Source organism: Denticeps clupeoides, chromosome 17 (genome assembly GCF_900700375.1).
Source record: "Denticeps clupeoides chromosome 17, fDenClu1.1, whole genome shotgun sequence".
Classification (NCBI taxonomy): domain Eukaryota; kingdom Metazoa; phylum Chordata; class Actinopteri; order Clupeiformes; family Denticipitidae; genus Denticeps; species Denticeps clupeoides.
The window spans coordinates 3,243,720-3,257,618 of record NC_041723.1 but is presented as its reverse complement, the minus strand read 5'-3'; the positions used below and the strand labels follow the sequence as shown (position 1 = coordinate 3,257,618).

General features: G+C 44.7%; 2 protein-coding genes across 6 annotated transcripts; both read right to left on the bottom strand.

Annotated features, from left to right (window-relative positions):
* Positions 1-12: 12 nt before the first annotated feature.
* On the bottom strand, positions 13-8,189 carry nedd1 (NEDD1 gamma-tubulin ring complex targeting factor). Of its 3 annotated transcripts, none has more exons than XM_028958984.1 (17): positions 8,022-8,189; positions 7,419-7,565; positions 7,220-7,314; positions 6,823-6,939; positions 5,450-5,590; positions 5,133-5,362; positions 4,843-5,044; positions 4,327-4,489; positions 4,118-4,243; positions 4,005-4,046; positions 3,829-3,930; positions 3,691-3,735; positions 3,432-3,607; positions 1,228-1,405; positions 966-1,116; positions 795-861; positions 13-611 (listed from the first exon to the last, which is right to left on the bottom strand). In XM_028958984.1, exons 2-17 carry the CDS (start codon positions 7,552-7,554, stop codon positions 507-509), a joined length of 2,076 nt encoding a protein of 691 aa, XP_028814817.1. In that variant the 5' UTR covers positions 7,555-7,565; positions 8,022-8,189; the 3' UTR covers positions 13-506. The 3 variants fall into 3 exon arrangements, with proteins under 3 accessions (XP_028814817.1, XP_028814818.1, XP_028814819.1); XM_028958985.1 differs by having other exon boundaries at positions 966-1,110; XM_028958986.1 differs by lacking the exon at positions 4,005-4,046.
* A 44-nt stretch (positions 8,190-8,233) lies between these two features.
* Positions 8,234-13,882, bottom strand: sh3gl3b (SH3-domain GRB2-like 3b). Of its 3 annotated transcripts, XM_028957471.1 has the most exons (11): positions 13,729-13,882; positions 12,009-12,077; positions 11,800-11,872; positions 11,574-11,717; positions 11,064-11,197; positions 10,820-10,978; positions 10,621-10,724; positions 10,397-10,515; positions 9,917-9,949; positions 9,650-9,700; positions 8,234-9,257 (listed from the first exon to the last, which is right to left on the bottom strand). In XM_028957471.1, exons 1-11 carry the CDS (start codon positions 13,771-13,773, stop codon positions 9,013-9,015), a joined length of 1,176 nt encoding a protein of 391 aa, XP_028813304.1. In that variant the 5' UTR covers positions 13,774-13,882; the 3' UTR covers positions 8,234-9,012. The 3 variants fall into 3 exon arrangements, with proteins under 3 accessions (XP_028813304.1, XP_028813303.1, XP_028813305.1); XM_028957470.1 differs by lacking the exon at positions 13,729-13,882 and having other exon boundaries at positions 12,009-12,520; XM_028957472.1 differs by lacking the exons at positions 9,917-9,949; positions 13,729-13,882 and having other exon boundaries at positions 12,009-12,524.
* Between the last annotated feature and the right edge of the window lie 17 nt (positions 13,883-13,899).

Below are 13,899 nucleotides of genomic sequence, written 5' to 3'. Positions count from 1 at the left end.
ACGAGACCTTAATTTCCATACAGTAGTGATAATTTATTTGAGACAAAATATTGCTTAATGCTGCCCCCCCAAGCAATGATCCTACTAGCAGCCACACAGTTCATTATATGTAGGCAAAGGTTAACAAAAGTTACACGTACAAAAGCTCTCTTACTTCTGGATTTCACTTGGCTCTCCCATTGAAAATGCATTTTACAAATATCCAGCGGACTATCCTCCATAACAGTGGAATACCCACAGAGATAAGTTAACTATTCAACACAGATAAGGCACGGATATTGTAATTATTTCTAAGGCCAATATTATATATAAAAATACAAAAATGACCAAGTTCAACTCAGACAATTTTTTTTTCCTGAAGAGTTACTTAAGTGCAAGTGGGACATAGAATGCAGCTGAACCAGTAACAGACGCTGCTCGCGTTATTCATTTAGGTCAGCGGATGTGGAAGACGTCAATACGAAAGGAACCAGTGGGGCGTGCTGCACGAATCAAAGATCCGTCTGTCAGTAATTGGTTCGGAGACGTCGGTTTTCTTCCTTCAGCTTCTCTATCTCTTCAACCAGCGAGTCATTCACTGAGTACTTCTCGATCAGACCGTGGATCTCATTCTGAAATACAGGGACAAGGGGTAGGGGTGTCAAAAACACATTTTCACCATACTCATTTACCTTTATGGCATTTATTAGACTCCTTTGTCCAGGGTTTGAACCTGTGATATCACTAGGCTACTACCAACTCCTACACGCTCTAATTATTCACTAATTGTTATTTTGAAAAATCCTAGAACGTACCAGCTGTATGTAAAACTGCCGCACCATCTCCACCTGCAAGTTCACTATGTCCCTGTGACAAGCGTCTCTGTAACAGCAGAACAATGAAGGTCAAAAACACAGTGAGCCAAGCCAGGAATCAACTTAAACCCTTCGGCACGAACGAGACTTTTTATTCACAAAGGGACCGACCTGAAGTCCTCCAGCGTATCATGTATCATGTTACGGATGAAGCTGATCTGAAGCGAGGTGAGAGGAGCTCCAGTCCCCTCTGCCCCGATGGTCTCCACGATGCGTTCAGACAGTGAGGAGGCGACGGATGCGGACGCTGTCTGCCCTGCTCCTTAGATTCAAACATATTAGCTTTGTCCCGATTATCCGTAAAACTTTTACTTTTGAATATTCTGTAACACCCCCCTTCCCAACTTACGTTAATAGAGTAATAATTAATCACCTGGAACAGCTGTAGGTGGCGCTCCATTGACTGGTGAATCATAAATGAGGTGTGCTGGCACTTCATTGGCTCGCCGCTGCGTGGGCTCTGGGCTGCAGTACTGAGGTCCAGACTGAGTGCTGGTGCTCTGAGGAAGCGGAGGCGTGGTCCCGACTGTAGATTGCTGGCTTTTCTCAGCCTGTCAAAGGTCCAAGTCGATAACTAAGCAAGATACTAAGTACTCAAGATACTCTGTATTTCAGTTGATATGAGTTTACGAAACAAACATGAAAGTGCTTATTTGAGGACAGTGTAACACTTGTGGACAATCATGTGTAATCCGGACAAAGTCAGATCAATGCGTCTATCACCTTTTGTGCTGAAGGTAGGGTCACCTGCCGAATATACAGTCATGGCCAAGTCTTGAGAATAACACAAATACTGGGTTTCACAAAGTTTGCTGCTTCAGTGTTTTTAGATCAGTTGTTTGTGGTGTATTGAAGTGTAATTACAAGCATTTCATAAGTTTCAGTTGACAATTATGTCAATTTTATGCAAAGAGTCAACATTTGCATTTTCTTTTCAAGACCTCTGCAATTCGCCCTGGCATGCTGTCAATCAACTTCTGGGCCAAATCCTGACTGATGGCGACCCATTCCTTTATAATCAGGGCTTGTCAGAATTTGTGGGGTTTTGTTTTGTCCACATGAGGACTGACAAGTTCTCAAATAGATTAAGGTTCGGGGAGATTCTTGGTCATGGACCCACAATTTCAATGTTTTTGTTATCACTTTTGGCCTTATGGCACCATAATGCTGGAAAAAACTGTTCTTGGATGGTTGCTTAGGTACCATTCTTTATTCAAGGCTGTGTTCTTAGTTAAAATTGTGAGTGAGTCCACTCCCTTGGATGTGAAGCAGCCCCACACACAAGTGGTCTCAGGATGCTTTACTGTTGACACGAGACAGGACTGATGGTAGCATCACCTTTTCTTCTCCGGACAATAATTTTTCCAGATGTCCCAAACAATTGGAAAAGCGCTTCATCAGAGAAAATGTCAACCCCAGTCCTCAGCAGTCCAGATGTTCTTTTTAGAGATAAGTGGCTTTTTTGATGGCCTTCTTGACAGCAGGCCATCCTCCAAAATTCTTGGCCTCACTGTGGGTGCAGATGCCCTCACACCTGCCTGCTGCCATTCCTGAGTAAGGAACTGGTGCACTGGTGGCACCCCGATAGTTAAATATCTTTAGCAGATGATACTGGTGCTTGCTGGCACTTGCACCCTGAACCCTTCACAACACTTGAACCTCTCCTAGAAATTTTTGATGATCTGATAAATGCTTGTAATCTTAGTAGCAGCAATATCCTTGCCTGTGACAGCCCCCCCCTCCCCCTCATGAAACTTAGGGTTAAGTGTCTTGTTCAGGGACACAATGGTAGTAAGTTGGGACTCGAACCTGGGTCTTCTGGTTCATAGGCAAGTGTCTTACTTGCCTATGGGTGGTAGTAGCCTAGTGGGTAACACACTCGCCTATGAACCAGAAGACACAGGTTCAAACCCCACTTACTACCATCGTGTCCCTGAGAAAGACACTTAACCCTAAGGTGTCTCTGTAACTACTGATTGTAAGTCGCTCCGGATAAGGGCGTCTGATAAATGCTGTAAATGTAAATCTTACAAACTAGACTACTACCACCCCTACTTCCTTGCAGGTAACCATGGTTAACAGAGGAAGAAAAATTATTTCAAGCATCACCCTCCTTTAAATCATCAAGTCAGATATTCTAACTCAATCAGCATGACAGAATGATCTCCAGCTTTGTGCTCCTCAACACTCTCACTGTTAACGAGAGGATCACTGAAATGATCTCAGCAGGTCCTTTTGTGGCAGGGCTGAAATGCAGTGGAAATTATTTTTTTGGGATTTGGTTCATTTTCATGGCAAAATAGGGACCTTGTTATTAATCTGAATCACTTTTCATAGTATTCTGGAGTATTTGCAAATTTCCCTAATAAAAACGGAAGCAGAAAACCAGTATCATTCTCAAAACTTTTGGCTGCGACTGTTTCTTCTACGGAGCATAATCATAGATTATTTAATACAAAACCCAGGACTAACATCCATTGCTGTGGTTCTCTTTCTCTGAATGACCTCTCCCAAGGTTCCATCTTGGCCTGCTTTCATCCTGTTCTTTCAGAATATTGACTGAAACATGACACTAACCACTTTGGCGTCCCGTGTGTCTGTCTGACTTGGTGCTATAGGCGCAGGCTCCTCTTCTTTGATAGGTGGAGGAGTCTGAAACACAGACAGTGGGCTGTAGCAGCGGCTGCCCTGTGTGCCAAGCGGCGTCTTGCGCTGGGAAAGCCCACTGGAGAATGGAGGAATGAAATCCAGGTCTGGGAACACAGAAAAACTGGATATTTGAGCAGGTTAAGTAGCAACTGCTGCATTATTGAACAATCCAAAAATGAATTCTAACCATTTCCTTTCTTTCCACTTGAAGGATCCCCATGGGATTTATAATCTGAAAATAACAGGAGATTTCTGCTGTTGAGAGGCTTATTCCAGAAAAATGATCTTTGTTACAAAACATAAACCAGGAAAAAAGCAAAGCAACCTTCTCGGACAGGAGAGAAGATGTCCAGGCTGTTACGGCCCACCCGTCCCACAGAGCAGTGCTGACCTTCAGCCTCACGGGAGAACAAGTCTGTTCCGGTCCCTGCCAACATTACATGCTAAACGTGACACTTGCTGTTTAAAAATACATTTTATACAAATAAGAAATAAGCATACCATTTCTTCCAATAGTGGCATCTACATTTGACATTTTGTAATCTATAAAAAAAATAAAATGTCACAGTTAGAAGAAACCTGGAAGAAAAAAGCAAACTCAGAAGCAACCTCACCATCTCTGACAGGGGAGAAGATGTCAAGACTATTGCGTCCCACACTGCTGAATTTGTCTAGGCTGGGCAGGCGGTCAGTGGTATGACGTCCCTCGGTTTCACGTGAGAAGCCATCCAAACTCCTCACTACAGACAAACACGTCAGGTTTGGTGAGCAGAGGCCTGTAAAGTAACATACCATGAGCAGTCTGTGAACCATGCTGAAGAACCTGTGGTCTGGGCTTGGCCATCTCCCCTTTCTCCAGTGTGCAGGTCTTGGCTGGACTGGGAGACTGGAGTTGGGGTTAAAGCTCCCCCTTGCTGGCTGCTGGATTTCATTGACGCTCTCTTCAACTGAGACACAGAAGACTTGCTGGATCCCTGTTTACTTGACTGAAAAAAAGGGGGGTGGAAAAGTGTTGAAGAATAAGGGAAATGTAGAAAGTTGAAGTCTTTCAAAAGTTCTAACCAAAATGAGTGCTGTGCAGCTCTTTATGTGCCAAATCAGGTCATGATTTAGACTTTTTTTTTCTAGTGCTGTGCAATAAGATTACACATCAGATAGCAAAAAAAAATGGCGTTTATTTTGTGGGTTATGGTAATATAGGGCATTCTAAATATATATATTGTACCATATATATTATTTTCTGGATATGCAATGACTAATGTATGAACATGAGATTTTGCTCAAAAGTAATTTAGCCTGCACTAGGGTGAATGTGCTAGACTGCGGCCATGTAGGGCACCTTGAGTCTGCCATGAGAACTCTGGAAACGCAGGCAGGTGACCGAGGTCTTGTGAGCAGGAGTGCTCTTAATTGGAGCGTTGAGATTCCGAAGGTCATACAGGTAAATCCGGCCCTGGGTGGAGCCCACCACCAAACTGGCCCCATCTGGCATGAAGTCTATGGCCGTGAGCGGAGCCTCCACTCGGACACTACGTAAAATGCTGTTGGGAGACACAGACCCACACACAGATGCTCATAAAGACCTGAGATCAGGTCTAAACTGCCATAGAACCACTTTTATGTTCTTACATCTTGCTGGAGGTGTCATAACAGATGACCTTCTTGTCCAGACCCACGGTGACAAAGAGCAGGTCGTTAGCAGGGGAGAAGGCCAGACCTGAGGTTGGGGCTTTGTGTGCCGTCTCAAACGCATGTAGCTCCTTCTGGGTGTTGGCGTCCCACAGCACCACTGAACCGCTGTCAGAAACGCTGCCCAGCAGAGAGCGCTTCACTACAGAGTATTTCAGGTCATGGATGGGCTAAAGAGGAAAACAGAAAACACGCTCATGAGGGGGTCGCTATGCTTGCATGAACGACGTTCCCTGATGACGTGGACATATTCTTACCTCATCTGATCCATGGCCAAATGCTTTGCTGGACAAGTTGGTGGTGACACTGTGCAGAATAATGTCACCACTGGTGGAGCCAGAAGCAATGTAACCATCGCTGCCATTAAATGATACACACGTTACTTCCTCTTTGTGGTCCTGGTAAGAGATGCGGCCACAGAGATGTGTAACTGACACAACTTCACATTGATCAGATTTAAGACTTCTGAGCCATTTGCTACTTCAAAAGCATCCACGGTCTGGCTGACACACAAATATATTTTTATGTATATACAGACATTTTTAATACTCTTATCCACTGTTTTTTTCCCCCAGACAATTTATTTGTATAGTGAACTATTTTAATACTATACAGTTGTCATACTCTATATGCTATTTATTTATTTTACTTATATTGTATGGTCCACTTTCTGATGTGGCAATATAAATTTCCCACTTGAGGGACTAATAAAGAATCATCTTATCTTAAAAGGTTCCCTGATATAAATTTGGTCCTGTATCTGTATACTGTATCTGAAGCTTCTTTCTGAAATTCAGTCTTGGTGCAGAATTACAGCCGTTTTGATGCAGTCCCACAATGGGATTTCTCAGGATGCGCCGTGTCCGTAGCTTTAAATGCTAACGAGGAGGAGAGCGGTGGGACGAGGAGGAGAGCAGCCTATAGAAGTTGAGCGTTATCAATACCATTCACCAACCACAATGTTTGGCGCAGACAGGAAGTCGTGCCGGCGTTTTTCCAGAAAAAATAAAATGAACCCGCTGGGTCTTCAGAGCATTGTGTGACTAAACTAAAAAAAATACATTTACATCCAATCACTGAGCAACTGCAATGCCTCTCACGTTTGGAAGTCATGATGATTGGTGGAGATACTTTAAGGGAAGGGTGAGAAATTCTCTGGGCAGAAAAAGCATGAGAAACGGGATGTCATAAGGGGTTGCCTTATGATGTCATAAGGGGACAAATTCCATATATATACCGTCTGAGCTGCTGCACTGAACAGCAAAATAGAATGGCCAAAACACTCTTTACACCTATCGCCATTTCTAGCCACTGCAGGACCATAGACAGGCTCGGGGAACTCGTATTAATATTAAATAATCTCGCAAAGTGACATTTTCATGATGGGGGACTTTTAAATACAAATTGGATCATTGTTCACTGCTGTTTTGTACAATAAATCTTCTCTAAACAGCATATTCCACACAATTTACTTATAAGACACTTTATAATGCTATTTGGTATATAATTTATTACTTTGGCAAAGCATTTGTATTTACTTACTGTAATGTTGCATTGCCAAATAGAGACCCTATAGACAGGCTAACTAACAGAACAGAGGAAAAGGGCACCGTTTTATGACACCACTTACCTTGAGGGTGCGGTGAAGCCTCTTTGTCTTCAGGTCCCAGATGTTAACAGTACTGTCCAAGCCACCACTCACCAGAAACTGAGATGTGGAGTTCAGACTGACACGAGTTTGCTTTTTCTGTTGAAAAAAAAAAAACAATACAATGACAATAAAATAATGTGAAGTGATTGTCACTTGTGATACAAATCATCCCTTTCACTAACCTCTTATACACTTTCAGAAGAGAATTTCCATGACTTTTCAATTACTCCAAGGCTTAATTTCAACACCACACGTTCTCTGAAGTTTTAAATGTTTCTCACACGGTCTTATGGGAACTATGTACTTCGTTAAACATTCATTATTCCATGACTTATCCAGCTTTTTAATGACCATAGGCACCCTGCACTCAACTCACCCCTTCAGCAAGCTCCACAACTGGAATTGGGGAAGACTTGAGGCTGGACACCACCAGTTTGTCTCCCAAGCTGCTGGCACTGACAAGATACTGATCTGAGGCCAGTTAAAGGAAACAACCGGTGAACAGACGAACGCAAGCTTTTCACTTGTGAAAGGCGACGGACAAATGTGTTAACTGCGACAGCGACACAGGATACTGTTGCTGCTCCAGCACACCTGCGCCACGGGGTGCGAGGCGGCGTGAGGGTTGAACTGCTCCACCACCGCCATGGAGGCCGAGTCCCAGATCTTCACACAGTCGCCTGATGACACCAGGCGAGTGACTTCGTCCATGGTTCTGGAATCTGAGGAGCACACACACACACACACACACACACACGTAAAACAGTAATCATTGGTTATTACTGAGGGTTGATAACAACAGGGGTCACAAGTTCTCATTTGCCTAAGAGAGTTGATATGCAAACGAAACGAAGAGCAAAAGCTCACACTAACCGCTATTTTCACATCGTGCTTTAAAATGAAGAGATTTATAAGATACCAGCACAATTGCCATTTCTAGCATAAACGGGGAGTTACTAACGTTACCAACTCCAAGTCACTGACGAGACAGCCACAGCAACTCAGAAACCACTTCAACATGCTCATTAGTCCAGCCCCGAGATGTCCAGAACACGACATCTCAGAACATCTGCTATCGGAATACTTGTTTTGAACTTTGCAGCCAGTTAGCCGACCGGCTAGCTGACAAGCTAAACTTGGTTCCCGGAGTTCCGCAACCTGCTGCACGTACAACTCACCGTCGTTGAGACCGGGGGGCGGAAGCGAAATGTAGCACCCAGGTGTGTCGTTGTGCTTCTGTATTTACAGTAACTCCATAGACGCACGTAGCCACAACGCTAAGCGTTCCCTTCAAATTGCTTGTGGAGTTCGAGCGCTTGGACTTCAGTGACCGCTATGCGCACTACGGCGTCCTTCAACGAACAAATAGAACGGAGACCGAAATGCGCGTTTTAGAAAATGTCAGCTTTATTATTTATTTATTTTTTAACTTGGGCAAAATTGTAGACTCAAAGAACAAAGTGCAAACACTGACACGTGTATACAACTTTCTCTTTAATTTGCTGTACCCGTGTCAGAATTTCCACAAAAAATGTGGATTCGTATGAATGAGTTGTTTGTGGGATTAATAAAATCACAAAAACATTTGAAAAATAACTGTCAGTTTAACAAATATGTCGACACAAAAGCTATATGCAATGTACCTCATGACAAGTTAATGTGATAATCACATAAATACAAAAATAAACTACAAAATACAAAATTACGTTGGCAATCAAAAGCAGAACAGCGTTCAAGTGCATTGCAAACAACATAAAGTATCAATACTTCTTTGGCACCACCCATAAATCCCATACACGTGATTCTATTCATACTTTGCCAGTGAGCTTGGAAAAGAATACAACTTAATAATATAGATCTCCTAAGCAGTTGTGTATAGCAGGGAACAATTCTGATTATGTCATCAACTGTTGCATAATAAGACGAGAAAGTGCTACAACGTAATACAATCATATGGACAATCTACAATCATATTGGTAAATTCCTTTATAATAAAAGGTACATACAAAAAAAAAATACTTATTGAAATATGAAAGAGACACTTATTAATTTAATAGACATGACGGAATAAAAAGGGACAGTAATGTAGCCACAAAAAAGAAGAGCAACCCAGACAGATTTGGAACATTCTTGGTGGAATAAAAATAGTGGTGGACAGTAAACTTAGGCTCAGTGTGTCAATGTGAGAATACCCTGATCCCACTGTGGCAATGGCACGAGGACGTTAACGTAGCTGATGGGGAAGAAGCCAGACTCGCCACTGATCATGCCTTCATACCAGTTTTCGTCAATCTGGTTGGTGAGGATGATGAGGTCACCCTCTTTAAATGCCAGCTCCCCTGCGTTATCCGCCTTGAAATTATAGAGCGCACGGCAGCAGGGCTGGTCCAGTGGAGGATCACAATCGTCTGAAACTTATATTTAAAAATACAATCATTTTTGTCAGTGAAAATCTGTATATATAATGCAACCATCCAAGTTTAAACGATTTAACAGGTTTTTAGGCAGTAGTAAAACTAATTAAAGATTTTCCTCCTCCAAACCATGACTATGAAATTGTTCAGGAGACTTTGAGACTGTAAAAACATACAAAAATATGCAAAATTCTACAGATGGAGAACAATATTCATGAAAATAAGGAAATTCAATAAGTAAATCAATACTTGATGAAAGTTTAAAATAGATTTTTGTTAGTTTTTAACATTGACATAATTGCTTGCATCTTAGATACACAGTGGTTTTGTTTTCACAGCACTGTATGTCTGACATCATAAAACGTCTAGGCTTCGCATTTCGCTTCACTCACCCGTAATCTTGGGACTCGGTGGCCTTGGAGGCAGGATTGCCAGGCCCGCAGCTGATAGACAACACAGCAGAACAGACGCACATAAAACATGAAACGTTCACACTCCATTTGCCCCAATTGCTTTAAAGTATAAAGCGCGCTGCCAAAATTGCGCTTAAGGATCATTCAGTATCAGACGAGAGTGGTTCCTCAAAGAGGCTGGAACCACTCCAATATGTCCTGCACTCAAAATTCTTTAAAATGTGAAATATGAACTGTGATGCTTACTGTTATCATGCATAACCTCTTTGACCTCTCCACCTGTGGTGTTAAAAAATAAACAAATAAATAAATAATTCGGAAAGAATTCCAGCTAAACTCTATGTTAATAAGATCGATCTATATTATGTTCCAGTGGTGAGGTGCTAAACATTTATCCATTCACCATGTGCAGAGACTGAGGTGCTTTGGTGTGTGCCGGTCAACCTTAAGAGCATTTTATCGCTCTGTGGCTGCATCAGCACTCCTTTACTGGATATGGAAACTCTGCCCTGGACGTCCATCTCATGACGCTGGTTAGGCCAGTAGTGTGCAAAACAGTCATGAAGGTGGACACTGAGGAATACTTTGTTTTCATGCGTTTTTATTAAATACCTCGCTTAGGTAAAAATCTTTGACTGGCGGTGCACTGGACGTCCCATATCTAGTGTCTCTATTTCTATACTATGTAGTTTGGAAAAAGGATTTAAAAAAGGAGATTTATCGGACCTGGCTGCAGCGTAGAGCTGTCAGAGATCTGGAGGGTGGAGGATCTGGAGTATCCATTGCTACCCGTGACCGACTTTGATGTGCACGGTCTGTCCGGGCGGCCGCTCGCAGTGGTTAATCTGGGACGAGAGCGTGGCGGATTAAGACACGCACGGCACGGTAAACAACTAGTCACTCGAGACAGCGACGCGTCCATGAGTTCGTCGCTCGCACAGGGCCTGCACCTGCTCAGCAGAACGCCGTGCACGCTTCCCAGGATTTGGCACGACTGCCTGTGGTAATCCAGCAAGGCCTCGACCAGAGCCGACAGCTGACACACCTGCTCCGCCTGATCAAAAGAAGAGCAAAACGCGCGGATTTGCACCGACGAGCGTGACAAATTCGTCACCGGAGACCACTCCCCCCACCCCCCCACGTGCTCACGTTCTTCTCCAGCAGGCTGAACATGTGCCTCCCTGCAAGCTCTCGGGATTCTTCAAATTTGTCCAGAGCCTGTTTGATCGCATCGTCGCTGATCCGACCCTTGCGCCTCTTCTTGTAGTCAAAGTCTAACCGGCGGCCCTCCATTTTTCTCAGATGATACTAAAAACGAACAAACAAAGCCAACTTTGCCGTCACCACTTCACCGAGCAGGCGCGGGTTTATTTCCACCAGCGACGCATTTCACCCCAATTTCCTTCAGGTCGCGCTCCTGCAGGGCCTGCAGCGGCTCAGTGAAGCTCTGCTTCACCCGGACGTCCAGGGCGTCTCTGGTCTGGCCCATCTGCTTCAGGGCCTCGCCAACGTCTACCAGCGCACAGCCTGCGAGACGCAACGCAAAATGCACGATAATTCCTTTAATTGGAGCAAATGTCTGTGTAAATGTAATACTGCATTAATAGTAGTTAGAATGATTGGTTTGAAGTTGATATTTTGTTTTGTAATAGTTTGATTTGTTTATTTATTTTACATACAGACATAAATAAAGGTTTGGATTTCCGACTTTTGTTTTTGGAATGGAATCCATGTGAAGAATCTGTCTGCTGCACTCACATCAATTCTGTAGGACGTTAAATAAGCGTTCATGGAGCTAACAAGGAAGTACCAAGCACATGACCTCAAGGTCCAATTTACTCCATCGCGCCCCCCATGGAGCCCGGACCTGTAAGTCGGCGATTGGAACGGAAACGGAACCCACCAAAAGCAGACGCGGTGCCCAGATCTCGGCCATAGCGCAGCATGCATTCCCCCAGCATGCCCTCTGACTGCGGGTAACTGGCAGGCTTCGCCTGGCCGCGGATTCGGGAGACAGTGTTGAGCATTCCCAGCCTGGCCCTGTAGGCTGAAGCCAGAACTTCATGCATTAGCTGGCCTGCAGGAATGAACAGGGAGCACGAGATAAAGTCGTTTGGAAACGGCAGTACCTGGGTTTGGCTGGAGATATTCCGTGGTTCTGGGCACCAGGTCAAGAAGCAGTTTGCTGGTAACACCGATTTTCTGGAAGCAGACACGCGCCCGTGCAGCACAAACAATGAAAAATCCACGTGCACCGAACAGCATCAGTGATCATGACGTGAATAAACGACACGCAGAATTTAACAATTAACTGTCGGGGGTGCTGGGCGCATTGTACCCTTTCCATTGTGATGAATTCTTCGTCCAGCTTTGTTCCCTCAGCTCCATTTATCTTTTCATTCAGCAGCTTCACAACAAGGCACACGGAGACAAAAACAGCGGAATGCCATTGAGTCACGTCCATACGCATCTTCATAATCAGACATGTTTATTATTTTGCATACAGCGCTGTGTAAAAGGTTAAATCGGCGGTGAAACTAGTTTTTCCATCTTCCCAAAAGAAACTGTGAGAGTTCACGAAGGGACTTTCTAAAAGTGCAAAACCCACAAATAATGAGTTTTAAAAATGTTAATAACATCAACGTTGTTGTGTAGAGATGTGCTAGAAGAACCGGGCGTTGGTCTCTCCCACCTCTGTACGATAATGGATGATCTCCTATGAGCAGAAGTCTGCAGGTGGAGAACAATGTGGAGAACAAAATAGTTTTGCAGTGATTGTCATTGTGAAACACTGCAGCACAGCACACGGTGCACACAGTTGTCCTCTGCTTTTAACCATCACCCTTAGTGAGCAGTGGGCAGCCATGACAGGCGCCTGGGGAGCAGTGTGTGGGGACGGTACTTTGCTCAGTGGCACCTGGGGGCAGTGGTGTTGCAGCAGTTAAGGAAGTGGACCCATAATCAGAAGGTTGCTGGTTCGAATCCCGATCCGCCAAGGTGCCACTGAGGTGCCACTGAGCAAAGCACCGTCCCCACACACTGCTCCCCGGGCGCCTGTCATGGCTGCCCACTGCTCACTCAGGGTGATGGGTTAAATGCAGAGGACAAATTTCACTGTGTGCATCGCGTGCTGTGCTGCTGTGTATCACATGTGACAATCACTTCACTTTACCTTGGCGGATCGGGATTCGAACCAGCAACCTTCTGATTACGTTTCATGGAAATAAGGAAATTCAGCAATAAACGATGTTTCGCATACAGGTTGCCTACAAGCAAGAGACCATATAATCTGCTATTAATGCCGCAGCCCTGAATTTATTAGGGTCAGGGTTTTTTTTGTGTGGAAAGGGTAGAACTAAGAGGATTATTACCCAGTAGGGCCGCCTGAGGAGGGGTGAAGGAATGTTCCTTAATACTGAACCAATTTAACTTAAATCCAGTACGACGTCCCGTTCCCGGCCTCCGCCGTGGCACATGAATTCCCGCATCTCCTCCTGGCTCCGCTCGCAGTGACCTCTGCGGTAACGCCACACCGGCGCGAGCGGTCAAGGTGGGGTGACATGCACACGCGCTGCTGACACCGCTCCTGGCACGGGCACAAGGGGGGGACTTCCGGAGAAGGCCCAGTCAGCGGTTCTCCATTCTACTGTCTACCCGTGTACACACACACACACACACACACTTTTTCAAGTGTTAAAACCGAGAGATGAGGGGAATAATTTGGTACTTTGTCTGTATGGATCATTTAACAGCTACACGGGGTGTGTACACTACTTTTTTTTTTTATTTCTCTGGACATGGACAATGGGAAACTAGGAAGTGCACCTTCAAGGAGAGAGTGTGTGTAAACAGACCAAAGTTCAAACCCCTCCAACCTTCAAGGAACAAAAAGCTTCATTCATTAAAAAAAAACGCAGCCCGTCCCACCGAGACATATTTTATACTCTACAGACGTGCAGCATTTAAGTTTATTTATGAAATCAACGCCGTGCCGAGTCGACCCGAGCCGAGCCGAGAGAAGCCGAGCCCGAACGCGAACCGGATCTCGCCGATCTTACCTGACTCGCCTTGTGGAACTGCTTCTTCAGTCCCGCCACCGACATGCCGGAGGCGCGGAAGACGGAACCTGGCTGCACATGCGTTCAGATCCTCGTCTTCCTCCCTCTTCCTCCTCCTCCTCCTCCTCCTCCGCCCCGCCACGCCGCAGTGTATCAATGCGCCGCCCGGCG